Source organism: Geospiza fortis, unplaced genomic scaffold, assembly GCF_000277835.1.
Source record: "Geospiza fortis unplaced genomic scaffold, GeoFor_1.0 scaffold102, whole genome shotgun sequence".
Lineage (NCBI taxonomy): Eukaryota > Metazoa > Chordata > Aves > Passeriformes > Thraupidae > Geospiza > Geospiza fortis.
The window spans coordinates 3,287,010-3,310,891 of record NW_005054373.1 but is presented as its reverse complement, the minus strand read 5'-3'; the positions used below and the strand labels follow the sequence as shown (position 1 = coordinate 3,310,891).

At 52.9% G+C, this 23,882-nt stretch overlaps 1 protein-coding gene across 1 annotated transcript in view; it reads right to left on the bottom strand.

The window, feature by feature from the left end:
- Positions 1-23,882, bottom strand: part of ZFHX3 (zinc finger homeobox 3) — a 123,685-nt gene that overhangs the window by 59,872 nt on the left and 39,931 nt on the right. The window contains 3 exon segments of the mRNA XM_031060144.1: positions 18,897-19,393; positions 21,340-21,877; positions 21,916-23,882. The exon segment at positions 21,916-23,882 is cut by the window's right edge and continues 27 nt beyond it. Coding sequence (XP_030916004.1) covers positions 18,897-19,393; positions 21,340-21,877; positions 21,916-23,882 — 3,002 coding nt within the window.

The following is a 23,882-nucleotide window of genomic DNA, read 5'->3' as shown; positions in this document are numbered from 1 at the left end:
CACTGCTCCACTGGCACTGCTCCACTGGCACTGCTCTGGTGCCACTGCCCCGGTGCCACTGCCCCACTGGCACTGCTCCACTGGCACTGCCCCACTGGCACTGCTCTGGTGCCACTGCCCCGGTGCCACTGCTCCACTGGCACTGCTCCACTGGCACTGCCCCACTGGCACTGCCCTGGTGCCACTGCTCCACTGCCACTGCCCCACTGGCACTGCTCCACTGGCACTGCCCCGGTGCCACGCTGGCCGGTCCCGCCACACCAACGGTCCAGCCGTCACTGTCCAGCGTCTGCCTCAGAACTGCTTTCTTCTGCTAAGCAGAAAATGCTCACAGGGTACGACTATGAAAATCCGATTTTTAAACAAAGTAAGGAATGATGCTGCAGTCAGTTCTTGTTTCTCTGCCTCCATCCTTCACATACCCCAAACCGTTTGTTTTACCAGCTCTCCTTTCCCCATCTTATGCTGCCTCCCCCACAGTACTTCACAACCACCATGGAACTGAACATGACACTGCAGCACCCTGCCCGAGTGCAGGCAGCCCCCCTCAGCCCACACCACACAATGCTCCTGGGACCTGAGACTCCAGTACCCAGCACTGAGACCCCGAGCTGCTGCTGGCACACACGTAACCTGTTACACAGGTAACACACTCTCCTGAACACCTCTGTAGCTGTTCCTGCAGTTCAATATTCACCATCTGATTTCTAAGCTTTTCTGCATCTTTTAAATGTTAAAAAATCTTTTCAGTTTTAAAAGATGCTAAACCACTATCTGCTCAAAATCTTTTCTGCACCAAGTTTATTCAGCCACGGTGCAATGAGCCTGATTCCGATGGGGACAGGACAGAAGCCCCCTGAAGCACTGCCAGGGGCACCAGGGGTTCATCAGTCCCTCTCTGCCATGTTAAACAGCTCAGCTGCTGTTCTGGGGGACATCTGACCTGTAACCTCAACCCACCAGGCAGATGCAACACCACTTTGAACTATCTCGTGCTTTGGGTAAAAGCCCAGTTGCTCTGCAGCCTTAACTGGCACAAAGCTTTCCCCTTGGAGGGCCCTGAGAGCTGCTCAGGACAAGCCCAGCCCACAGCACTGGGAACCCCTCAGGTCCTTGGCTTGCACTGGGAGGGGGACACCCCATCACCACCCTCAGGAGGTGCCCATGCTACAAAAGCAGTAAAACATGTGAGAAAACTCTCTCCAGACCTGAGGATGGACCCTTCTTCTGCAGACTTTGGCAGGACAACCAGCAGCAGAACTCTGTCCCTGCCCAGGGGCAGGCAGATGGTGGTCCCCAGCACACGCCTGAGTGTCTCTGGGCAGGACAAGCAGGTAAGGCGACAGGACGGGGGGCCAGAACCCAAAGTGGGAAAATAAGCTCATAAAGGCTACACAGCAGCAAACCAGCATGAAAAAAGGAATGATGTTCCCCACCCTGGCTGTGACAGACTGGTGGCTGCAGCCCTGGGATCCTCAGCACTGCAGGGCTGTGCACAGCCTGTCAGGCACGGCCCCAGCGAGTTCCCTGCCCTCCTGCTTGCACAAACATCCTCTTCCTCACTGCTCTGACCACTCTGTATGGCCAGGTGCTGTGTGGGTCACTGACAAACAGTCTGTAGAAGCCTCCTCCACATCACTTCCCAGCTCTCCCACTTCACAGCACGCCCTGCCATGAATACAAAGGCCACTCCACTACCCAGAGCTTCTTGAAAAAGAAGTTGTCAGACTTCAACATCTTTGGCAGAGATTTTCTCCACATGTAACACTTTTCGTACCTCTGAACTCAGCACTCAGCTCTGTTAGGATGGGTAAAGCAGTGATTTCAAAGAATTGACAGACACAGCTGGGGAAGAAGGAGCCAAAAATCTGCTGAAAGGTCACAAAAGCCACGGAAAGAAGCAGCACCACAGAGATGCACTGTGCTGGCTTCCTCCTACAAGCACTGATGTCTGAGCAGCGCCAGTGACCAGAACCAGCACACAAACCAGGCAGAGCTTTAGCGTTTACCTGGAGAGGCTGACCCAAGCTCAGGAGCTACTGGAACCACTTCAGCCCAGCCAGCAGATCAAGAGAAAACCTCCTGATCTCCTGCAGCACAGGAGAAAACCCAGAGACTGACTCTTCCTCGGAGTGAGGTCAGACAGGGGTAATTAGTCACAGGCTTGGTAGGAAACCCTTCAGGGACAGGAGGACTGTACGCCCCTGGGGAGGGACAGGAGGTGACCCTTACAGCAGAGCTGGAGCGGGGCTATGGGTCACCACAGAAAGGGACCCGACCCCGCTGCAGACCTCAGGGGCCTCGTGAGCATCTCCTGGCCCCCGTGTGCCTCTGATGTGCTGCTCGAGATAAATCACACAGCCCTGCAAGAGAAGAATCTGAATTTTTAATGAAAGTCATGTGGATGCAGCTGTCTGATCCTGGTCTGTTCCAAGTACTCCATAAAAGTCAGGGCTGGCCAATCCATCTTGCTCTCCTTTCACACCTGCAGCCCCAGCTGGAATTTCCTGAGCCGGGGGCGGCAGCGGGACCTGTGCTGGGGCGGGCTGCAGTGCCAGCAGCCCCCTCCTCCTGCAAGGGGGAAATCGACCCTGCATCCAGCAGCAGGTTCAAAAGCTGAACTTCTGCTCTTTCATATCCAACCAACATCCTGAATTGCTGACTGCTTCCAGAGGAGCAGCGTTACAAACCCTTCCCTGCTCCTGCCTCTGTGCTCACACCTCCGTGGTGCAGCGCCAGTGCTGCGGCTCAGGCTCGTTTGCCCCTGAGTTTCTGCAGGCTGAGCTTGTGGCAACTGCTTATCTTATACTTATCTTTCTTACCTAGAGGCTGGAAATGTAGCACTCCCTCCTGCCACAGAGCCTGAGGTACCAGTCCAAGTTCCCAAGAACAGACACAATTGCCCCCATTAACAGCCCATCCCTACACCCCACCACATCTGTATTTTCTGAGCCCTCCAGCCCTGCCAGGCAGTAAGTGAACACCACAGATGCTCTCCTTGCTAGCCATGAAGCCATGCTGCAAGGTTTTGGGTTCCCTCACAAACCCAAAACGACCCAGCAAATGGGGTTTGCTCCACCAGCCCTTGAAGTCTCATTAAAAGCCAAATATTGCTCAGCCTAAGGATGGAGAGCTCAGCATGGATTTTACTGAACGTTAAATCAACCAGCAAGCATAGCCAGCAAACTCTGTGGCACTTTAACTTTAAATAATGCAATAATTATTGAATTTCCTTTTTATAACTGAAGTGCTGGAATGTAAACAATGGGGCTGTAATTGCAGGAAGGGGGGATCAATAGAGGCAATCGTTTTCAGCCATGTTAATTGTAAATACAATTGCTCCAAGATGTCAGCCTCGTTCTTCTCGCTCCCAGAATCATCCTAACGGATGACAGAGTCCAACTTTCCCATTACAGCTGTTCGTTCCTTTAAGAGGTTCTCAATCAGGTCTGATCAATCTGTCAAGATAATGCATAGAGTAAGTAAGACTCTTCCAAACACAAGCTCCCAATCAATAGCCCGGACCTGCTTAATGAGGAGGGGCTAAAGCCCAGGGGGAGGCACAGTCCCAGCTACTGCTTGGCTTCAGCAGCCAACTTCTTCACAGGGTCTTGGAGCAGCTCCTAACAAGGACATTGCTCATGCTGCCCATGATGAGCAGCATCCCTGCACACCCACAGTCCCATGGGGTCTGTGCACAGGGAACAACAGAGGTTAACAGAAAGCAAGCGCCAAGAAAGGCTGCACTTGTAATCACAGCCCCCACACCTTTTTAATTGTGCAACAGACCTGCAAGCACTAATTAATCATTCCTTGGAAGAGATGCCCAAAGATGCAAACCTGTATGGGTTCAGCTGACAGCCAAGAGCTTCACTAAGAGTCCTCCTGTGGAAGACTTCCTTCCCATGCCTCAAGGAAGGACAAAGTCCATGGGGAGCCAGCACTGGCCCAGTTGTGCTGGCCAATCCCTCCCAGGGCAGGGGAAACAGGGTGAGATGCTGGCTGAAGAGCTCTCGAGGAGGGAGGAGATGCCAGAGATGCTGTGTCCAGCTGCAGTACCTAACTCCAGCAGCACAGGCATCCCTTGCACACCTGGGTCGCCGTACCCTTGCTGAGCAGCCCAGAGAGGGGAAAGGAACAGGTCTGACTGCACTTGGGCACTCCTCTTCTCCCACAGCTGCCCTGCCGACTTGCCAACACAGGAAATCCAGCCTTGGGCAACTACAACTTAACTGCAGAGAACCTTCCAGCTCCTCGAACTCTCCCCTGGGAGAACAAGCGCCGCTGCACATGGAGATGCACACAGGAGCGCGAGTATCGATCCTGCTAATTATAGTGCTAAAACCACAGCACCATGAGAGCACATTTCCTATCAGCTGGCCTGCAAAGTGCTGCCCTCAACCCTGCACGCCCCTGCCCGGCTGTGGCTCCAGCACAGGGCCCACAACAGCCCTGCAAGGGCACCTCTGGCCAACAGGAACCAACAAACTGCACACAAGGTGACCTCTCCCGCGACCAGTCAGGATGTCAGGGTGTCACCCAGAGCCAGCCTCACCCAGCAGGCTCCTGTGGGGAGCACAGACTTGGGAATGGTTGAACTCCTCTTGCAACTGAACCAAAGCCTGGATTTGGGACATTCTCATCCTCAGGAAAGCATACAGTTTTGTCACTTTGTACTTCCACGGATGCTGCCATCCTTGGAGAAACACGGAGGAAAAGCTGCACTTTTGCCAGAAAAGCACTGTATGGACAACAATAGGATGAAGTGATGAAAAAAGAAAAAAACAATTGTGCCAGAATGCAGCAACATCACCAAGGAAGAGGCTCAGGGCTTCCAGCCCACTCCTATCTCAGTACTGGAATAGGCAGGAGCTGAAGAATTCAGGGAGCCTTGTCTTTTCCAGGGTCAAGAAAACAAATGGGTAAAAAACAACTGAAGACAGTAACCATAAGCAGGCCTCACAATGCCACTGCCCAGACATTTATAACACATTTTGTACATCTACTTGAAAATAATCAGTTCAGTGTGAGTTGCTAAGCTGTGAACATTCAGGTGAACTAGAGCAGCCTGGGAATATGGAAAAACACTGAATAAAAAGTAAATTATGTAATCAGAAGTCTGGGGGGAACCTGGAAAGACGACAGGATTGAAATCTGTTGTCCATATTGTAATTGTGTAGCTGCTGAGTGATTGAAGAGGGCTTTCTGTAACACAGAGCCAGGCTGGGACTCTCCCTACCAGTGATGTTTGGTTTCCTCGGGCAGCCAGGGGAAGGATCCCTGTGTTACCCAGGAGGGCTCTCCGAGGGGCTCTGATGCAGCACGCTCCTTGGTCGTGTGCTGATAACATAGCTGAGAAAATGCAGCTCACTGAGCCACCCAAAGCCCTCTCTATGTGTGGAGCCTGCTTTAAGGATTTAAATTAAAATGCTATTTTCCCCCATATTAAGTATTTTGGAAAGGAACCACTGGTCTCAGAAGGAAAAGCCTGAGGACTGTGTGACACCCCTGTGCCCTGCCCCGTGTCCCAAAGTGCAGGGGCAGCCAGGTGTGCCAGCCCCCTTCCTGCTGCCCCAGGGGCTGCAGACCAGAGCCCAGCAGAGCCCCAGCAGCCCCTGAGCTGGGGGCAGGACAGGGGGACAGAGGGGACCCCGTGTGTGACCAGGGACTGCTGTAACAACGCACCATGAAACCACGTGGGACCCCGCGCCAGCCGTGAAACCCAGCCTGAGCTCACACTGTTCAATAAAACACTACGGACACAGATCCACTCCCCTCGCCCAGGATTTATTGCTTCATCCATCTCCAGGGAAGCCGTGATGGGCTGAAGCTTTCCTGGTCTTCATACGGCTTCTTTCTAACTTCTTACAGCACTGTACCCCTCGGCTCCCAGCAGATAACCAAAAACAGTAACAACAACGCACTAGACAATTGTTCAATCCTCTCCATAAATCACAGAGTATCAGTATCAAAGACACTGAGGACACAATCTCCCCATGCAGAAGCCAACGGAGATCCTTGGAAAAACAAAAGACCCACCCATCCTTTGCCCACAGTCCACAACAAGGATTTTTCAACATCAGGTGATAAGAGAGGAAGGAAAACTAAAGGATGCTATGATGGACTAATATGACAGAATGGGAGCAGAAAGAGGAAATATATAGTACTCCTTGAGTCTTGAAGGTGAGCTGAAAACCCTGGAGCCAGGGAAGGCTCCTGGCAGTGGAGCAGCCCTTCTCCAGTGGCACAGGCTGCAGGGCTGGGCACCAGGCTGGGCAGCCAGAGCACCAGCTGAGACACATGTTGGGCATCAGCCTACCCTGAACAAGATTTGAAGCTGATTTCAGACCACACTGCCAAGGTAAGTTCTTTGAGTGTCTATGAAACACAAACAGAACACAAGCACCACAGAAATGCCCATGAGAAAATAAATAATTCTTCATTCAGTGAAAGCTTTGGATTGTATTAGACAAAGCCTGGGGCAATGTAATGAAAGAGGAAGATAAAAAGAAATGGAATAATTACTCACAGAATGAGGCAAGAATCCTGCTGGAAAAATATGTATGGAACTAGTTATAATTAAGAACCAAAATAATGTCTGCACACAAAGGGCTGAATTAAGGCAACCTGCTACTTGCTATGTTCTGCAAGGTTGTGAGGGCTCCATGAACTCAATGGACACCAAGGTGTCCTAAGAGCTGTGTGCAGAAATTCGTGCAATTGCTCCTTGCCCCACACCCCTGAGCAAGTACTCTGTAAGGAAAGCTACCAAGCTCTTGGGGAGGAGAAACCTTCAAACACAGCCTTCTCCAAATTTAACTGGGAGACCCATCCAGTCCTTGGGCATGTAATAGCTCCCAGCCCACCTGGGTTCCACCAGGGAGGACACATCAGTGACCCACAGCAATCCACAGCAGCACAACTGCCTGGCTCATGGATTCCATACTGCCACCAAGCAGTTCGCAGCCTAGGAACAGTTGGGTTTGCTGTCTGTATTTCCTGTGTATATCTAAAATCTCATTCAACTGTAGTAGAATTCTGCAGAGGGATCTACAAGAGAATAGAATGGCTCTGAGCATTAGTTACAGCTATTCCCTCCAGGACAGACTACAGCAATGGAAAACACAGGGAGTGCAGAAGCACACTGAGGCAAACAGAGCACACCCGAGATGATAAATGTCTCTGCTCTTTGGTGCTCTCTTTGTTCCTGTGTATCTGCATCCACTGGCATTTGCCTTCACAGGTACAGAAACCCCTGGGAAAAACTAGGCCCACTATCCACTGGTTTTAGCTGTTCTGGCTCTGCAATTCCAGTGGACAGTCTGCAGAGACACACACTGGGTAAATGACAAACACAGCATTAGGAGGGTGGACTGATCACTGCAATTCAAAAACAAAACGGAAGCAACAAAACCTTTTTTTGGGAGCAGCATCTCTCACAGAAAGGTGTGAGGAGATAACAGATTTCTAAACTCTGCTTATGAAATTGCAGAAGTAACTCCAGTTACTCCAGCTGCCCCAAAATTCTCATTTCTGTGACCACATGGGATTAACTTGTCTGCAAAAATATCTGCTCATGGTTACCCTATGTTAGCAGGAGGTCAGTCTGGAGGTTTCATGTCTGGATAATCCCCCTGCACAGCCCAGAGTCAGACACTTTGACAGGCCTAGGTGGGTATGCACTGGAAAATCCAGGTAAGTCAGAGCAAAGGAGGCGTGAAAATGATAAAAGCAAAGGTGCTGCTTTGTGGGACCATGAAAAACACTCACAGGCAGCCAGAGGTGTCTGTAACAGAGACCCCATGACATGAAAACATCATCTGCATGTCTCCAAAGCCTTTAAACCTCTCCCACCTATGGTTACAGCATGCTTGGAAACCTGCTCTGGGACAGCAAGTCCCTTCTCGGAGGGCCTGCCAGCACCTGGTCCCTTTCCAGCACTGCTGCTAGTGGTGAAAAGCCAAAGCCAGGCACTGTCCTTCCTGTGTGCCCCCTCCCAGGGGCAGGTCCTGGGCTCAGCAGCAGGTGCCACAGCATGTACCCTGCACACACCCCAAGAGTACAGCTGCAGCTCCGCACCTGCACCAAGCCCAGAGTTACACAGCAGTCCCACAGCTGCTGGGGGCAAAGCGAAGGAAATCAGAATTCTCAAACTCACACCCTCTGGCTTTGTGCTGGAGAGGAAGGACGTGAGTCTCACCTGAGGGCAGAAGGGGTCACCCCAGGAGAGCTCCCTGCTCTTCTGCTGGCCCTGCCTAAAGCCCCTCCATGTGAACACTACAACTCTCTGGGCCAGTTTTCAAAGAATGACCCAAATGCCCAGGATGTGCTGAATTAGGAGTTTGTGTGCAGCACAGACTGTGGGCTGGATGGGGACAGGGGTGTCACAGTAGGAACCAGACCAGGGGACAGACACAGCTGGCTGGGGAGCAGGCCAGCGATGGGCACAGGAGAAACCCCACTCGACGCGGGCAGCGCTCACCCCGTGCAGGGCAGGGGAGCACCACACCACGCACAGAGGGGGCTGGGGGGTGCACAGGGTGCCAGGCTGTGGGTCCCTGAGCCCCACGAGCCCAGGGCACTCCAGCAGCCATGGATGTGTGAGCCGTGCCAGGCACCAGAGCGAGCGCTGCTCTCCTTCCCCACCAAAACCCCTGAGGCCTCCGCGTGCGCGCTAACCACAGCCCTTTGAGAGGCTCGTGTATTTACAAACTAAGGCATGCTGAAATCAAAGGGGATACCATATGACATAATTCACATTAAAATGTCAACAGGCTGACAATTTATAGAGTCAATCCACCGGAGGTGGGGAGAACTAAGACGCGGTAATTGTTTAATTCCCGCTTAAACCAACAGCAGCTTCACCTTCAAAGCAGCGCCGCGTGCACGGCCCCTGGCTGCTGCCAGCCCTGGTGCCAGCCCGGACCTCAGCCAGCACGGAGGCAGTGGCCTCAGCCATCCACTGGCACCAGGCACGGGCTGGGCGCATGGGATGCCACTCCAAGGAGTGCAGCTCCAGCCCATGGCAAATATTCACCAAAGCACAAGGATACCCAGTTCCTCAGGAAGGCAGAATCACACTGGTCAGGGCCCTGGTGTCCATTTCCACACCTGGACACAGCAGGAAGGCGCTCCGAGGGCACCGCTCAAGGAGCCGACTCACCCAGTGCCTGGCTCTGCATGGCCCTGACCCCACAGGGACCTGAAAACACCACAGCAGTACAACAAGGAAAGCACGGAGTGCCCCAGCCATAAATAAACCCCCTCGGGGCACAGGAGAACTTTTTAGCCCAGGTAGATGGCAGCAGCTTTGCCCACATCAAACATGTTGGGGTGTTTTGTGACACTCAACACCAGCCCCTCAGCCCGCTGACATCCCTGCCTGTGGACAGGCTGCTGGCAACATGTCTTGCAGCTTGCAATAAAGCATAAGGTAGGCAGGAGAGAGAAATGTGCACCACTGGGAGAAATTTCACCTGGATAAACCGCAGCCAATAAATTTTCTATAAATGCCAGCTAATGCTGTCCCTTGGAGAGCACTGGGCAGGGACTGCCGGGCTCCAGAGCCCTCGGCACAGCCTCGCTGTCTGTACATAAACAGTAACACCTCATTCTCTCTTCTACCTCATTAACTGAAACGCATTAAAACAAGTGTGCACTGGGAGCAGCAAATGAGACTGTTAAACCAAGCTGATATAATCCTCATCAGCTGTGGGAAATGAGCACACATCCATTACACTGAATCAAGCCGCCAACTGCGACTCATCGAGGATGCTGAGACCCCAGGAAGATGCTCTTCCCCCGCAGCTGTACCAGGCAGCTCAACCACTGCCTCCAGCACTCTCTCATGGGGCATTTCCAGAGTGCTGGGGCTGCATTTCCATTCCAGCAGCTCCCCCATAGCACACAGCTGGGGGCCCTGGTCCCACGCTGCAGCCACGAACCCACTGTGTCCAGAAGCAATCTGCTCAGTGAGATGCAGGGAACCATCTGACTCCTCTGGTATCCAAGTAGAACAAAAGGCCAAGGCAGCACACACAGAAGGTGGGACGTTTCCCAAGCCCAGTTTTCCATGGGGACATGCCCAGGCAGTGTGACAGCGCCTGGCCACAGCAGGCTGGCCTCAGGTGAGGGACACACGTTCACACCCTGCCCAAATGGTACCAGCCTGCAGAGCCACACCACGGGGGGAAGGCAGCACAACATCACTGCACTGACAGCACTGTGCCACGGCTGTCCCCATTCCCCCAGCTGGCAGCCAGATGTTGCACGGGGGCAGTCTCAGAGAGGCTGACAGGAGCTGTCCCACAGTGACTTCAGCACACAGCACCAGCTCACACCAGGATATGGAGCTGCTCCTGCCTTCTGCAGGGCCACCACGCCACGCTCTGCCCTCATGAGCAGAGACTCACTTAAAACATTGAAGAAATGGTCATTTTGCCTCTCCCCTGAGGAGGCAGAGCAGGGAGCCCTCCCAGTGCTGCAGGAACCGGACAGACCACATTCACCTCAGACAGACAGACAGACAGACAGACAAGACAGCACTTTGTGCCCTCCACCGCCTTGGGTGTGAACTGCTGACCTCACCAGAGCAGCTCAGGTTTCCAAACTCTCTTCCTCATGCCAAGCAGAGCTGATGAGGCAGGATGGGGTCCCCTCTGCCTCGCCCCCAGCCCTGTGGTGGGAGGAGGTTCCCTCTGCCTCAGCCCTGTACTCACAGCAAGAATGTAAACAATCCCTTCGATCCTCACAGCTGCTCTTTCAGAGTTTTTAGCTCAGCAGAGCCATTACACGGCACTTCCCCCATGTGCAGCCTGTGCACAGTGCAGCCAGAGCAGGCTGCCTGGGACTTGCTGCTCCCTGTGGAACAGGACACCCTGGGGTCTCCCTGGCAGCTCCCAGCAGCCTGCACAGGCATTTTGAACGGGGTCCATGAAGTCTGTTTAACCAGCATGATGTGTGCAACAGAATCACAAAGAAACAGGCATTTAAAGTGACATCTGTTGGATTAATTAGCTGTGTAATTAGCCTCCCCTCTGTGGAGACAGGCTTTGTTACTGCTGCCTGAAACTTCCCCAGGTGATTCTCTTTGTATCCATCCTTCCCTGAGCACAGGGAGGAGCAGGGTGGGTGAGATGTGGCTGTTCGGCCCAAATGAGGGGCACCAGGCAGCCCAGAGGCCGCGGGGCAGCCGAGGGGCCACAGCTGGGTCAGAGAACCCCAACTGCTGCATCTGTGCGGTGGAACCCAAACGGGAATGTCCATCAGCCTGAGCACATTCTGCAGGTCTGTTCAGAGACGACAGGCAGGGATACAAGTCAGGCATTTATATCCTCCTCAGTTAAATCAGAACATCCCTGTCTGCTGCAACCAGCTCCCCAGCTCCCACCCTGGGCTGCAGCACCCAGCACCCTGGGCTGCAGCACCCAGCGCCCTCACCCAGCACCTTGGGCTGCAGCACCCAGCACCTTGGGCTGCAGCACCCAGCACCTTGGGCTGCAGCACCCAGCGCCCTGGCTGCAGCACCCAGCACCTTGGGCTGCAGCACCCAGCACCTTGGGCTGCAGCACCCAGCACCTTGGGCTGCAGCACCCAGCGCCCTGGCTGCAGCACCCAGCACCTTGGGCTGCAGCACCCAGCACCTTGGGCTGCAGCACCCAGCACCTTGGGCTGCAGCACCCAGCGCCCTGGCTGCAGCACCCAGCACCTTGGGCTGCAGCACCCAGCACCTTGGGCTGCAGCACCCAGCACCTTGGGCTGCAGCACCCAGCTGTGCCTCTCTGCCACAGCAGGATCTCCCAGCAGCTGAGCCAGCCTCACCAGAGCTGCCCGGCCGTACCCCAAGGCTCAGCTTGCAGAGAACCTGTTGCACAAGTGCAACTTTATTGCCTAATTTGACTTGCAGAACTTGGCTGCCCACGTCACAGTGCAGGAGCAGGATTTTTATGACTGGCAAGAAGGGGAAAAAGCCCATTATGGTATTAAGTTATGTACCATGCATACATTATTTATTGTAATTTAATGAATTCCCTATGAGATAGCAAACACAGAACCTCCCATGCTGCTTCCATAGCAATTCCCGGGATTTTGCTGCAACAGTTTCTTTAGTTCAGTTAAAGCCAGAGAAGGACAACACAGCGTCCTGCAGCCCCATGCACTGACACAGCCAAACAGAAACCAGCAGTCCATGCCAGGTCACAGAGAACAGGTTTGGGAAAGCACCTTGTGGGCCCCTCCCTTCAAACCAGCCCCTGCCAGAGATGGATGCTAATGAAAGCCCATCCATAATTTAATGAGGTCGTCGCCAGCGAGCCTACAGCTGCAGAACTGGTGCTTGGCCAGGGCTGGTACCCAAGGCCCTGAAGACCTGACCCTGCCCAACCAGAAAAGGAACCAGAGCATTCTGAGGCCTTTGAGGTGTATCACCTGTGCTGAGGAATCCATCCAGTGCAGGCAGCTGGACTCAAGACAGACTGCAATGCCAGCTGAGCTCTGGGTTCCAGCCCAGGACAGGAGGCTGTGAGCTGCCAAGCCTTGGATAACAAAGGGCACAGACACAGGTGACACCAGCCAAGTGAACGGACACTGGGAGACACAGCAGGAACTGGGAAGTGCCAGCTGCTTGGATAACAAAGGAGATGGGAGTCCAGTAACACCAGCAAGGTGGGTGGGCAGGAAGAGAGGGGCAGGAACTGAGACCTGGAGAGCTGTGCGTGGGCAGACTGTGAGGATATAAAAGCCCAGGTGCTCTTTTGTTGGGGATCCTTCCTCAGAGGCACCAGCTCTGTTTCTCTGTTACTACACCAGGAATAAATGGCTTTATGGAATGAGACATCTGAGGCTGTGCCATGGGAAACCTGGGGTGGAACTGGTGAGGAAACCTGGTGTGACTGGGTGAGGGGGTGTGGGAGTCACAGGGGACCCATCGGGTCACTGGAGCCACCACTGGAGGGGCTTTGGTCCCAGCAGTGAAATCTCTGGCCTTGGGAGTGTGACTGCTCAGGAGTCTGGGGAATGGTCTGACTGGGAGGTTTCCTGAACAACCTCTGCAAAGAGAAACACGATGGCCAGAGGGAGCGTGGGATCCTCAGGGGAGCTGCAGGAGCACAGCCCCTTGGCACACGCTCTGTGCCCTGCCTCCAGTGCCACCTGCCTGCTGCAGCCTCACACCAAGCTGCTCCCAGCTCCTCTGCCTCCTTGCTCCAGCATTCCCAAACCCTGACTTGCTCAACTGCCTGTGCTGGGTGTCTGCAGGATGGGGGAAAGACTCTGACAGACGTGCTGTGAATAAGACCCTGACAAACCATGAGGATAAGACCGCAGACCAGTTGGATAAGGCCACAACAAACAGGCCCATTACCTGTCCTGGACAAGCATCCTCTCAGGTCTGCTGCCTGGAGCTTCCCGCGGCAGAGCTGAAGCTGCAAGCAGGACAGTAGGTGGATGCCTACCACTGCTCACAGCGGCTGACCACCCAGAGGACAGGGCCAGACTCCTGGATCTGGAGCAGCACCCCTCCCTCCCTCCGTCCACGCTGTGCTCTGCAGAGCAGCCGCCTCCCACACCAGCACGGGAGGGACAGTGGCTCGCTGGCAGCTGGTGCCACCAAGGCAGGGTCTGCCACAGCCTGTCAGCCACCCTGCACCACAGCTGTGGCCAGAACCACCCTGTCCTCTCCCTGAACATCCCAACAAGAAGCATCACCTCACACGGGAAAAATTCCTGCTTGGAGATTTAAATACTCATGCTCCAAAGTTGCCAGGATAAAAGAATGAACCATAAACACAGGCAGAACTGGCATCATGCATGGGAAAGGGTCAGATGCACACTGACACTCCATCCAACATGATGACACCTTCTTTTGAGATGACACCTGAGGCTGAGAACAGCTCTGTAAGACCCTCCCTGCCAATTCACAGCTCTGCATGAATAGGGAGAGCCAAGACCCACTCCTGCTGCTCTGCCCACAGGCTGCTACAGAAGCCAGGAAAAACCGAGCTTATATAGATTAGGATAAAGCTTGACAAGGTGTTTTTCTGTTTGGTTTTTTTTTCCCTGTGTTTGGTTTGTTTAGTTGGGTTTTGTAGCCCATTCTCACAAATACTTTAACTTCTAAACCCGGTTTAACCAAGGGTTTTTAGCTCCATGTTCTGGGGAGCTCCTGGTTCCTGCTGTTGACCAGGGCTCCTGCTCCAGCTGCACTCTCACTCCTTTGTTATTTACGTTGCTTTTACAGGGTGGTTTCTTTACTAAGCTGCTGGCTGCACATGGCTCAGCACTTACTGGAAAACTTGAAAGAAAAACCTAAGTGACAGAGGCCCATAAATAAAACATAGAGCAAGCAACGCTGTGTGCTCTCAGCAGTTCTGATTCCAGCCCTTTCAAAAAGCAGTGCAGAGAAAGGAAAAGTTCTGTGATCCTGTACTAACAGACTCTGGTATTCAATACCTAAAGGAAGGTAAAGACATCTTTTAGTGCCACGGAGAAATCTGTCACTCAGAGAAACATGCAGCCCCATGGAGGACGGGTCTCAAAGGGTTAAACTGATACAGAGAGCTTTTTGTATCAAAATAGCTGTCAATCCCAACGGGACCCACGGTCTGGATCTAAGGGTCCTTTTCTATTACGGTTTCTATCAATTTGCTGACTTAATGCTTTGCAGTTTCTGGCCCACAGTACTGCCAGGAGCCTCTGCCCCGTCCTGTGGGGCTCCTCCAGAGCTCCCAGAGCAGAGTCCTGCTAAGCCAGTGACTCTTCCCTTCATGGCTCCTCCAGGTGAGACCGCCCTTCAGGATTTATCCTCCATAAAGAGGTACCTTTCAATTCTGCTTTTGAACACATGAGAAGAATGCTCTTCTCCTTGCCCTCCCTGTAACATGGGCCTTCTTCTCTTGCCCTACCTCCACATGAAATACTTTCCTATTTGATCACACTGGGCTTTCTGTGGACTCTGGCCAGGTTCCCCCTGCTCTGTTTTCTCAGGGGTTGTTTCGTTTACCACAAGCACCTGAGGTGCTTTTTGGTAACTCCACATAGATCACACCCTTTACTGTATCCAACAGTATCTCACCCATTTTCACATCATTTTAACTTCAAAGTTAACCACTATTACAGAAGGCACTCTTTGCCTTGTTCTGTTATGGAAGGACATTGCATTTGAATACATTATCATCATCATCATCATCATCATTCTGTAGCTACATCTCATACAATATTCCATGCATCCTCTGGGATTAAAACTTTTTGGGGATTTTCCAACGAGTTTCTTTGAGAATCCTGTGGCCAGCAAAGGAGACAGAAGCCCCTGTGGGAGAGGCACAATGGGACAATGCTGCTCCATGGTGGAACTGAGGCCTTCTGCTGGGTGTACAGCTGCACATCCTCCTTCCCTTCCCACAGGTCAGCTCTGCCTCTGTCAGAGTCAGCACACATGCACAGTTTCATCGCCACTACCACCACGAGCACAGATATTAAAGAGTCATTTTCCTGCACACTCTGCATCTCTAGCTAACAAAGAGCCTCTATGCATGGCACCACGTCACCCAAACCCTCTGCTCCAGACTCCCTATTCCCTAAAAAAGTGAACTCAGCACTTGGAAACACTGAAAAGGAAGACACTGAATGAACTCATTGAAGGCACTTGCTGGCAGTCTGGCCAGCATGTGTTTCTTCAGTAGTTCTTTGTTTAAACTTCTTCTGAGCTGCACATTCTGAACTAGAGATTGTCAGGAAGTTGTAGGAAATGTCCAAACCTGGCTCTCTCTCAAGCAGATTAATTCCTTCTGGAAACTCCACCTGTGCAGGAGATGCTGGGAGCTTGTGCCCAACCTCTTCCAGATGTGAGGAAGGCTCTGTTCTGCTCCAGGCCCAGGCTCTGCAGCCACGGGGAGACAGCCTTGGCCCTGCCCCAGGGAGCTGCCCTTGCCTCTGCCCACAACCCCTGTCAGCCAGGCCACAGCATGTCCCAGCCATGGGAGGCAGGGTCTGCAAAGCCATCATCTGCCTCAAGCCAGAGCATCCATCCCAAAATGCCATGCCATGCACTGACAGTGGTGCCCTTGCCTTGCAGGGAAATGCTCAGGACAGAAACCCCTCAGCCACCCAGGGTGCTCAGCAGTCACAGCAAAGGACAGGCACCACCTTCCCCCAGCAATTCCAGATAAACCAGGATTTCCACTTGAGTCACAGAATTTTAGGGGGACAGCAAGGAACTGGGAGTGCACAACAATAAAGGGAAGGTTACCAGACCCTTCCAGTTTTCTGGCATTCCTCTCCCTTACCCTGCCAGGGAGGAGGCCTAGCAGAAGCTGTTGCGATGTGCAGGATGAAGATGGCAGCAGAAGACCAGACCTTCTCCCCTGGCACTGGCAGTGCTGCAGGAGAAGACTAAAAGGTTCACCCGACTAGGGACTGACAGTGTGTCCAGATCACATTTTCTGGCAGCAAGTAACACTGACAGAAGTGGCACTTGGGCAATGCAAGCAGCCAATAACATGTGATTTAGGAAAAAAATGGCAAAAGCAGCAGAATAAGGAGGATTGTGTGTGATAAGCCCAGTGTGTGCTCTCACCCAGCAGCATCTGGAGAGGATTTTCTCCAGCAGGCAGGGAAGAACTCGATTACATCCAGTTAACTGTGCTCTAAACTGATTATGCATGTGCCAGGCTAATGGATTACATTAGCAAGAGGAAAAATAACATCCAATCAATCTCAATTTACTGCAGACCACACCAAGGCCTGAGAGAAGAGAAACCATTCTGTGAACTCCCCCCAGTGCTGCTGCATCCCTTCAGTTATCAGCAGACATGGCATTACTGCTGCTCCAAGGCCCCAGAGCCCTGCTGCAGCTGTCTGATCCATGCCTCATCCAGAGAGGCTTTCCATTAAATCAATCCCTGATTCCAGCCATGCTGAAGCAAGACTGGTGAACCCAGCCATCCACCAACCTCTGCTCCCAGCTTTACCCAGCCATACCTGAAGGCCAATACATGGAGCATTCCAAAGGAATCCATTACTCTGGAATGTGTTATCCCTCAGCTGGTGTTTCACTGCTTTGTGTCAGAGGCAATGCAGGGCTGGAGCAGCACTGAGACTGCCCAGGCCTCTCACAGACCTGAAAACTGACAGTTCCTCTGTGCCTGCCCAAGGAAAACATCCTAGCAATCTTTATTACAAGAACCTCTGCCCGTCCCCCGACGCTGGTGGGATTTTTTTTTCCATTTTTTCTTTTTTTTCCCTTTTCTTTCCCCCCAGTGAAAGAATTCTAGTGTCTCAATTGTTTTCCCCACTGGAACCCACTGTAGATGAAGGGCCTGGATAAAGAAAACTTTAAACCTTTGCAACGTAAGCTTCAAAGAACAACATTGTGTGTAAAAAAATCATAACACAGCTTTCAAACAGCTCTCTTGTACCCCAAACTGACCTCCACAGAGGAGACTCAGCTCCCTCAGCTGGGTTCCTGAAGTCTCATGGGGACTGTGCTGCCCCCAGTTTCCAAGGTGTGTAACTCTCCCAGCCTCCTGCATGCCAGAGAGCAGAGGTGTATGTGCACACCTGATCATTTCCAGAGCCAGACTCTGATGGGTGAGGCTGGATCTCAGCTCAGGATGGAACAATTGCTGTCACAGCCATCCTGGCCTCAACAATGAGCTCAGAGAAACACAGCCCTGCTCTGAGCAGCTCCCCACCAATGCCAGGTAGGTCCAACAACCACAGCTCAAGGTAAACCTCATATGATGCTCCTGATTGTAACCTTCCTCCCTGAACTGGCTGGAACTGTTAATTCCTAGGAAAAATCCAGGAGGTTTGAAAACGTGTCTACACTGTGAAGTGGGTGGGTACCATAGAGCTCAATGTCAGCTCTTAAATTCCCATTACATAAAGAAAAGTTTTCAAAGAAGCAATTAAAAAATGCAAGGTACACTCTGTGTGTATATAAAGAAACCTCAGCACAGCTGGGGGAAAGCAGGAAGAAAAGGATGAGGGCAGAAAATACAAAAATCCTGTGAGGAATGAGCAGACAATGAGGGGAGAGCACGTGTGAATGGAGGGGATGCGGCTGCTGAGATTTATGGCAATTCGTACCTGATTGTTCATACTAAAGCTATTATGGGATGATTAGAGAAAAAGGTGAAGCTTTAAGTCCAGTGAAAATCAATAGAAACGTCTGGAGCAATTCTGCTGCACGAGTGAAAGGACTATTTACTGTATCCGGAGCTCCTCTTGGGTTACAGCCCATAGGGCTCAGCCAGCAAGGGGAGGGGGCTGGGGACCAGACCGGTGAGACAGGAAAGAGAAGATGGTTATAATGGTTATAAAGATAACGCGCACGAGGGGGGTGGGGGAAAAGACAACAAGATGGGAGTGACAGCCCAAACAGCGCCGTGGATGGAACAGGCAAGGCCTGCGAGGTGCAGGGCCATGCTCACGGCTCCTCTGCAGCCCCCTCCCCTCCAGCAGCCAGCAGCACTTTGCTCACACACCCAGCACTGACTGCACAGAGCACAGCAGCACTGCAGCCACGGCCCTGCCAGGACCAGCACACTGACCCCTCTGAGAGCCTTCCAGTGACACAGAGTGACAAACTCCATGGGAAAGGGCCAACAAAACACAGGCAAACGTCACGTTGCACAACTTTTCTAACAGGGATTGTTCCATTTCTGTGCAGGGTATCACAGCTGCAGTGCCACAAGACACACAAGCCCCCTCTAAAGCACTGTGGAGTGAACACCTAGTGCCCTGAAGCCTGGACAACCACAGTCACCCAGAGAACACAGTGAGACTGGGGGCCAATGGAGAGGTCTCAGCAGCTCATCTCCAAAGGGTCACAGTGCACTGTGGTTCAACTTAGATTTTCCTTGGAAAATGAAAGAAGATGAAGCAAAGCCAAGCCTTACCTTATAGAGCTTCAGGCTGGCCTCGTGCCTGGAGTTCACGGTGTGCAGGCGCAGCTTCTCCAGGCTGTTGGTGTAGTAGTCGCAGGCGTTGCATTTCAGGTGGACTGGGTTCCCAATGGCCACGCACTTGAGCCTCCACTCGTTGGCTTTGCCCCCCTCCTTGATGTGTGCCACCAGCTGGTACTTCTGCACGTGCTTGTCGGTCTTGCAGTGCAGCTGGAAGTTGGCCTTGAGCTGGGTGTTGTAGCGGCACAGCTTGCACTGGTATGAGTCCCCCATCACCGCCTTCCACTCGTCCTCGGGGAGGCTGCGCTCCACGTTCATGTGCAGGCCCAGCATGTCCAGGTTATCTGTGCTGAACTTGTTGCACACAGCGCACTGGAAGAGCTTCAGCGACGGGTCATTGGTCTGCGTGAAACTCTCACCCAAGTTCATGAGCTCCTCAGACACCAGCTGTCCTCCACCCAACCGCATGTCCAGCGGGATCTCGCCACCCACTGCACCGAGAAAAAAGGGGAAAGAGAGGTCAGAAAGGCTGAATTCCAGAAGATAAACACAGAGCAGAACACGAGCTGCTCCCCAAGTGCCACCTGTGTACCCACAAGCACAGGGAGACCACACGCAGCTGTGTGTGTCCCTTTGCCCACTCCTCTGTTTGCTGGTCTGCATCAGAGCTGAAGAAAAAAGTTACTGCAGCCAGCACAGAAGGCTGGGAACGGACTACTGTCACCCTTGCTACCCTCCTGCTCAAGGATCATCCAGCCCTCTGCCCATCAAAGGTAGCAAGAAAAACCCTACAGACTTTGAGAGGATGAAGAATTCCATAGTATCACACTGAAACTTTCTGTGGCTATTTCAAGAAAAGCATTAACACTTCATTCTGTTTTTTCTTGCCTCCCCGGAGAAGCAAATGCTACCTCATGCAGTAGCTAAGCACAGTCCCTACCACAGAAAACAAAGGTCAACAGTCACAAGCCCTGGGGATGGCCGCCTCACAGGGAGGTCACCGCACTGCTGTCACAAGCTGTCACAAGCTGGCAACAGTGCAGGACATGGCACGGACAGAAACAACCTGAGAAGTGCCACTCCTGCACTGTTATATCTCATCTCTTGTCCAAGAGTTCAAAATGGTGAAGAATCTTCTAAAAACAGTTTTGACAAGGTAAAGAATCAACTAATAAAGCCAGTGTGAGAGCGTGTCACAGAGAGCCAGGAGGACCCCATGTTTGTCAGGCTGGCTCCTCAAACCAGGGCTCAGCTCTGCTCACCCACAGCTACTGAGTACAACAGGCTCCTGCTCACACCAGAGCACCTGAGAGATGCAGAGAAACTCTGAACAAGCACAGAGACAAACCAGGACTCCTGTGCCACTTCGCTCTCCTTTTCTGTGTTTAAGACATTTATGCTCTTTTTACAGCTTTTTGGTATTTTACCTTGATTTGTGTGACAGCTTACCTTAACAATCCTATGAAAGGAACCAGGTCAACAATTCCTCAGTTAATCAAAAAGATGTTATTTCCTTATGTTGCAACTTTCATTTCTTATGTTGCAACTTATTTGCTGAGAAGCAGGCACTCTTTAAGACACTCTCTCCTGAACTCACCATACAGGAAAAACCCAAAACCAGACTGTTCTGAATTATTAATGCTCTGCTCAGTTTTGGACCAAAGTGTAAGAATGGGAAAAGATCTGCTTCTCTTCTCACAAAGCTCATAGCATGTGTATCTGAGCCAAAAGGGCCAACCTGGTGTCAAGTGCTTATTAACACAGGCAGGGCCTCCCTCTGCAACCCTCTGTGTGAGACTTGCACCCTCAAGTGCACAGCTCACACACTGCTCCCCAAGCAGCTCGTGGACATCCAAGGCCCTGTCATTTACTTGAGGAACTTCAGTTAAAACGCTCCCAACTTATACAACTTGTCCGTGCTTCAGCAGTGAGGGGCTCTGAGCTTCAAAAGCCTCCAATCCCATCTGTGACCAGCAGCAGAGGAACACCACCCCTTCCACCCCTCTCAAACCTGCTCACCTCGTCTTCTCAAGGTAACACAGCGTGGAACAAACCAACCCCAAACAACACACCTGCCTTTGGGAGTGCCAGCAGGTGACTGCACCTTCTCTCAAAGCTATCCACCAAACTACTCCCACTCCCCACCAAACCCAGGAGTTCTCAGGAAACACTGTAGTTAGGATGCTTTCCACAACGACGAAGAACATTCAGTGCCATGGCATCTGTAACCCGCGTCTGCTGTTCCATTAACTCCCTATGAAAACTCTTGGAAAATGTACTACAAAAGCCACAAGATGAGGAAAAACTGCTCTGGATGAACACAGATGAGAAATTTGCACTGTGCAGCCTCCATGCTTGACCACCACACAAAGGGAGCTCATGGGCTGCCTTTGCTGGGTCTCCCACATGAACGTGATGGAAACCCCTTCAGCCTCACCTAGAGATGGAGCCATCGTTGCCATGGGGTTGGTGGGATCAAGCTGGAACCCCCCCATCATGAACTGTGCATCTGAGGAAGTGCTGTCCATCTTCAGGTTGGGCAGGTTCATGTTCTGTGCCAGGTAGTACTGGTAGAGCTCGGCCTCAGCGGGGGACGGCAGGCTGCCGAGGCCCAGGTGCCGGTTATGCTGGATCTGGGACATGTTCTGCTGAAGCAGCATCATATTGTGCATGTGCTTCTCACTGGTCATGTGGATCCGAAGGTTTCTAGCCACGTTGGTCTCATAGTCGCACACCTCGCACCGCCACGTAGGTTTGGTTTTTGGTTTTTTTGTTCTCTCTCTCTTTTTATGAGGTGAGAAGGTGCAAATTGCCTGGAGCTATAAGCATTGAAGTAGCTTCATTTTTCTGTGCAGTCTGCTGCAAATGGGTCTGGTTGCTGGGTCTGTGTGCTCATCCATCAATAAGGTTTGGAAGGATATAGTTATGCCTGAATAGTGTCCAGGACCCAGGCATGTCCCCATCTCTCCCTTCCCCTGTAACATGGGACTCTTAATGCTGAGTAAGCCATGACCTGAATGGCATGCGGCTGCCCGCTCTTGCAGTAGACGCAGGAGCCACCTGGCTCGGGATGTTTCTCCTTCATGTGCGCCTCAAGCGTCTGCTGGTACTTGTAGTGCCAATTGCACTTGGGACACTTGAGTGTCTTACATGAGTTGCGAGAATGCATCATAGTCATGTGGCCACCCAGCGACCGCGAGGAGCCCAGGACCGTGTCGCACTTTGGGCACTCCACGCCGCTCCCCGAGGGGCACTCCCCACCCCCGAGTTCACAGAGGGGGCCAGCGTGCTGGTGATGGGAGATGTAGCTCCCGTCCTCACCCTCTGCACTCTCATTTGGTTCTGGTGCTGTGGCATTGTCTTTATTGGCACTTTCATCGATGAAGTCCAGCCTCCTGCTGCCCTCGGCCACACTGGCTCCGCCGCCCTCATTGTTAAAGCTTAAGTGATTCCTCCTGTTTGCACCATCAAAGACAAAGGAAGAAGCAGAATTACAACTAGTAGAAGCTGTGCCCCGTGACAAGGTCTGGAGCACGTTAGGCATTAAGGGAGAGTTAGAAATGCTTTGGTTTGAGAGAGCAAGGTCCTTTTTGCTGCTGCCACTGCCTGCCACAGCCCCAACATCCTCCTGGGGCCGGTCCTCCAGTTCATCCTCCAACTCGTTCGGAAATAGTCCTTTGCAACCCTCATCATCCTCATCTTCTTCCTCTTCCTCCTCTTCCTCTTCCTCCTCCTCCTCTTCCACCTCCTCCTCCTCCTCCTCTTCCACCTCCTCGGCTGGCTCCACCTTTTCCGAGAGGCTGTCCTGGTCGTCCCCCTCTTGTTTCTCCCCCCCTGCCACCCCAGGGTCCTTCCCCTCTGAGGATTTGGTGGGACTGGAAGCCAGCGGGCCCAGGGGGACTGAGGTAATGGGAGTCTTCAGAGCCGAGCTGGTCAGCCCACCCAGGTTGAGGAGTGCACCGGGGGCCAGGACACCCGCTGCTGGCGGCGGCTCAGCTCCACTGGCCGCCCCGGCCTGGAGGGCCTGCTCACCTTCCATGCAAATGCCACTGAATTTACCATAAAAACTGTGTCCAGGGCCTATGAGGTTAGCTGCGGAAACGAGAGGGTGCTGAAAAGTTTTGTTTTTTGGTTCCAGAAAGCTGACAAGGGGTTCCTTGTCTTTGCCTATCCCTTGGATGATAGCGGAGATGTTCTTATTGCTAAGAATTTTCCGCTCCTCCTCACTCAGAGTCATTCGGTGGTCGTGCACGGCATGGGTCACGAACGAGCGGACATACCCAAAGGAGAGCTTGCACAAGAAACACATCAGGATGGGCTTCCTCTTCCCATAGAGCACAAAGCCATCGAATTTGGACAGGTCCACATTGTTGGGAACATCTTTGGATACGCAGGAGCTTTTGGCAGAACCGTCGCTGTTCAGGTAATCCTTGTTGCTTTTGTGTCGCACATCAAAGACGCGGAAGCTGTGCAGGACGGGGCTGATGCCCGCCAGGGCTGAGGTATTCGGGAAGGTCTGGTCTGAGCCCTCAAACCACTTCCCGAAGGATGAGGCTATGTGGAAAGTGTTGATGATCTGTGGGTAGACGGGAGCGGCAGCAGAGGGATCTCCCTGCTTGGGCAGAGAGTTCGGGAGCAGCGAGGGGAGAGTCCCGCTGCCACCGGCAGCCCCGCTCTGCACCAGCTGGCTGAGGCTCTCCACGATGTAGGCTGAGCCGTCGGGCTGGTAGACGATCTCGCCGGCCAGGTTCTCCACGTCGCTCTCCTCCTCGCCGTCCTCGCTGGTGTCGCTCCCGCTGTCGGCCCGCAGCGCCGGGGCTGGGCGGGCGCCGGCACAGCGGTGCTCCATGTAGCTCTGCAGGCCGGCGAAGGAGGCCGCGCACTGCCCGCAGCTCACCTCCTTGCCCGCGGGCTCGGCGCCGGGGCCCGCCGCGCTGCTCTCGGCGCCGCGCTCGGGGGACGGCACCCTCAGGCTGTCCA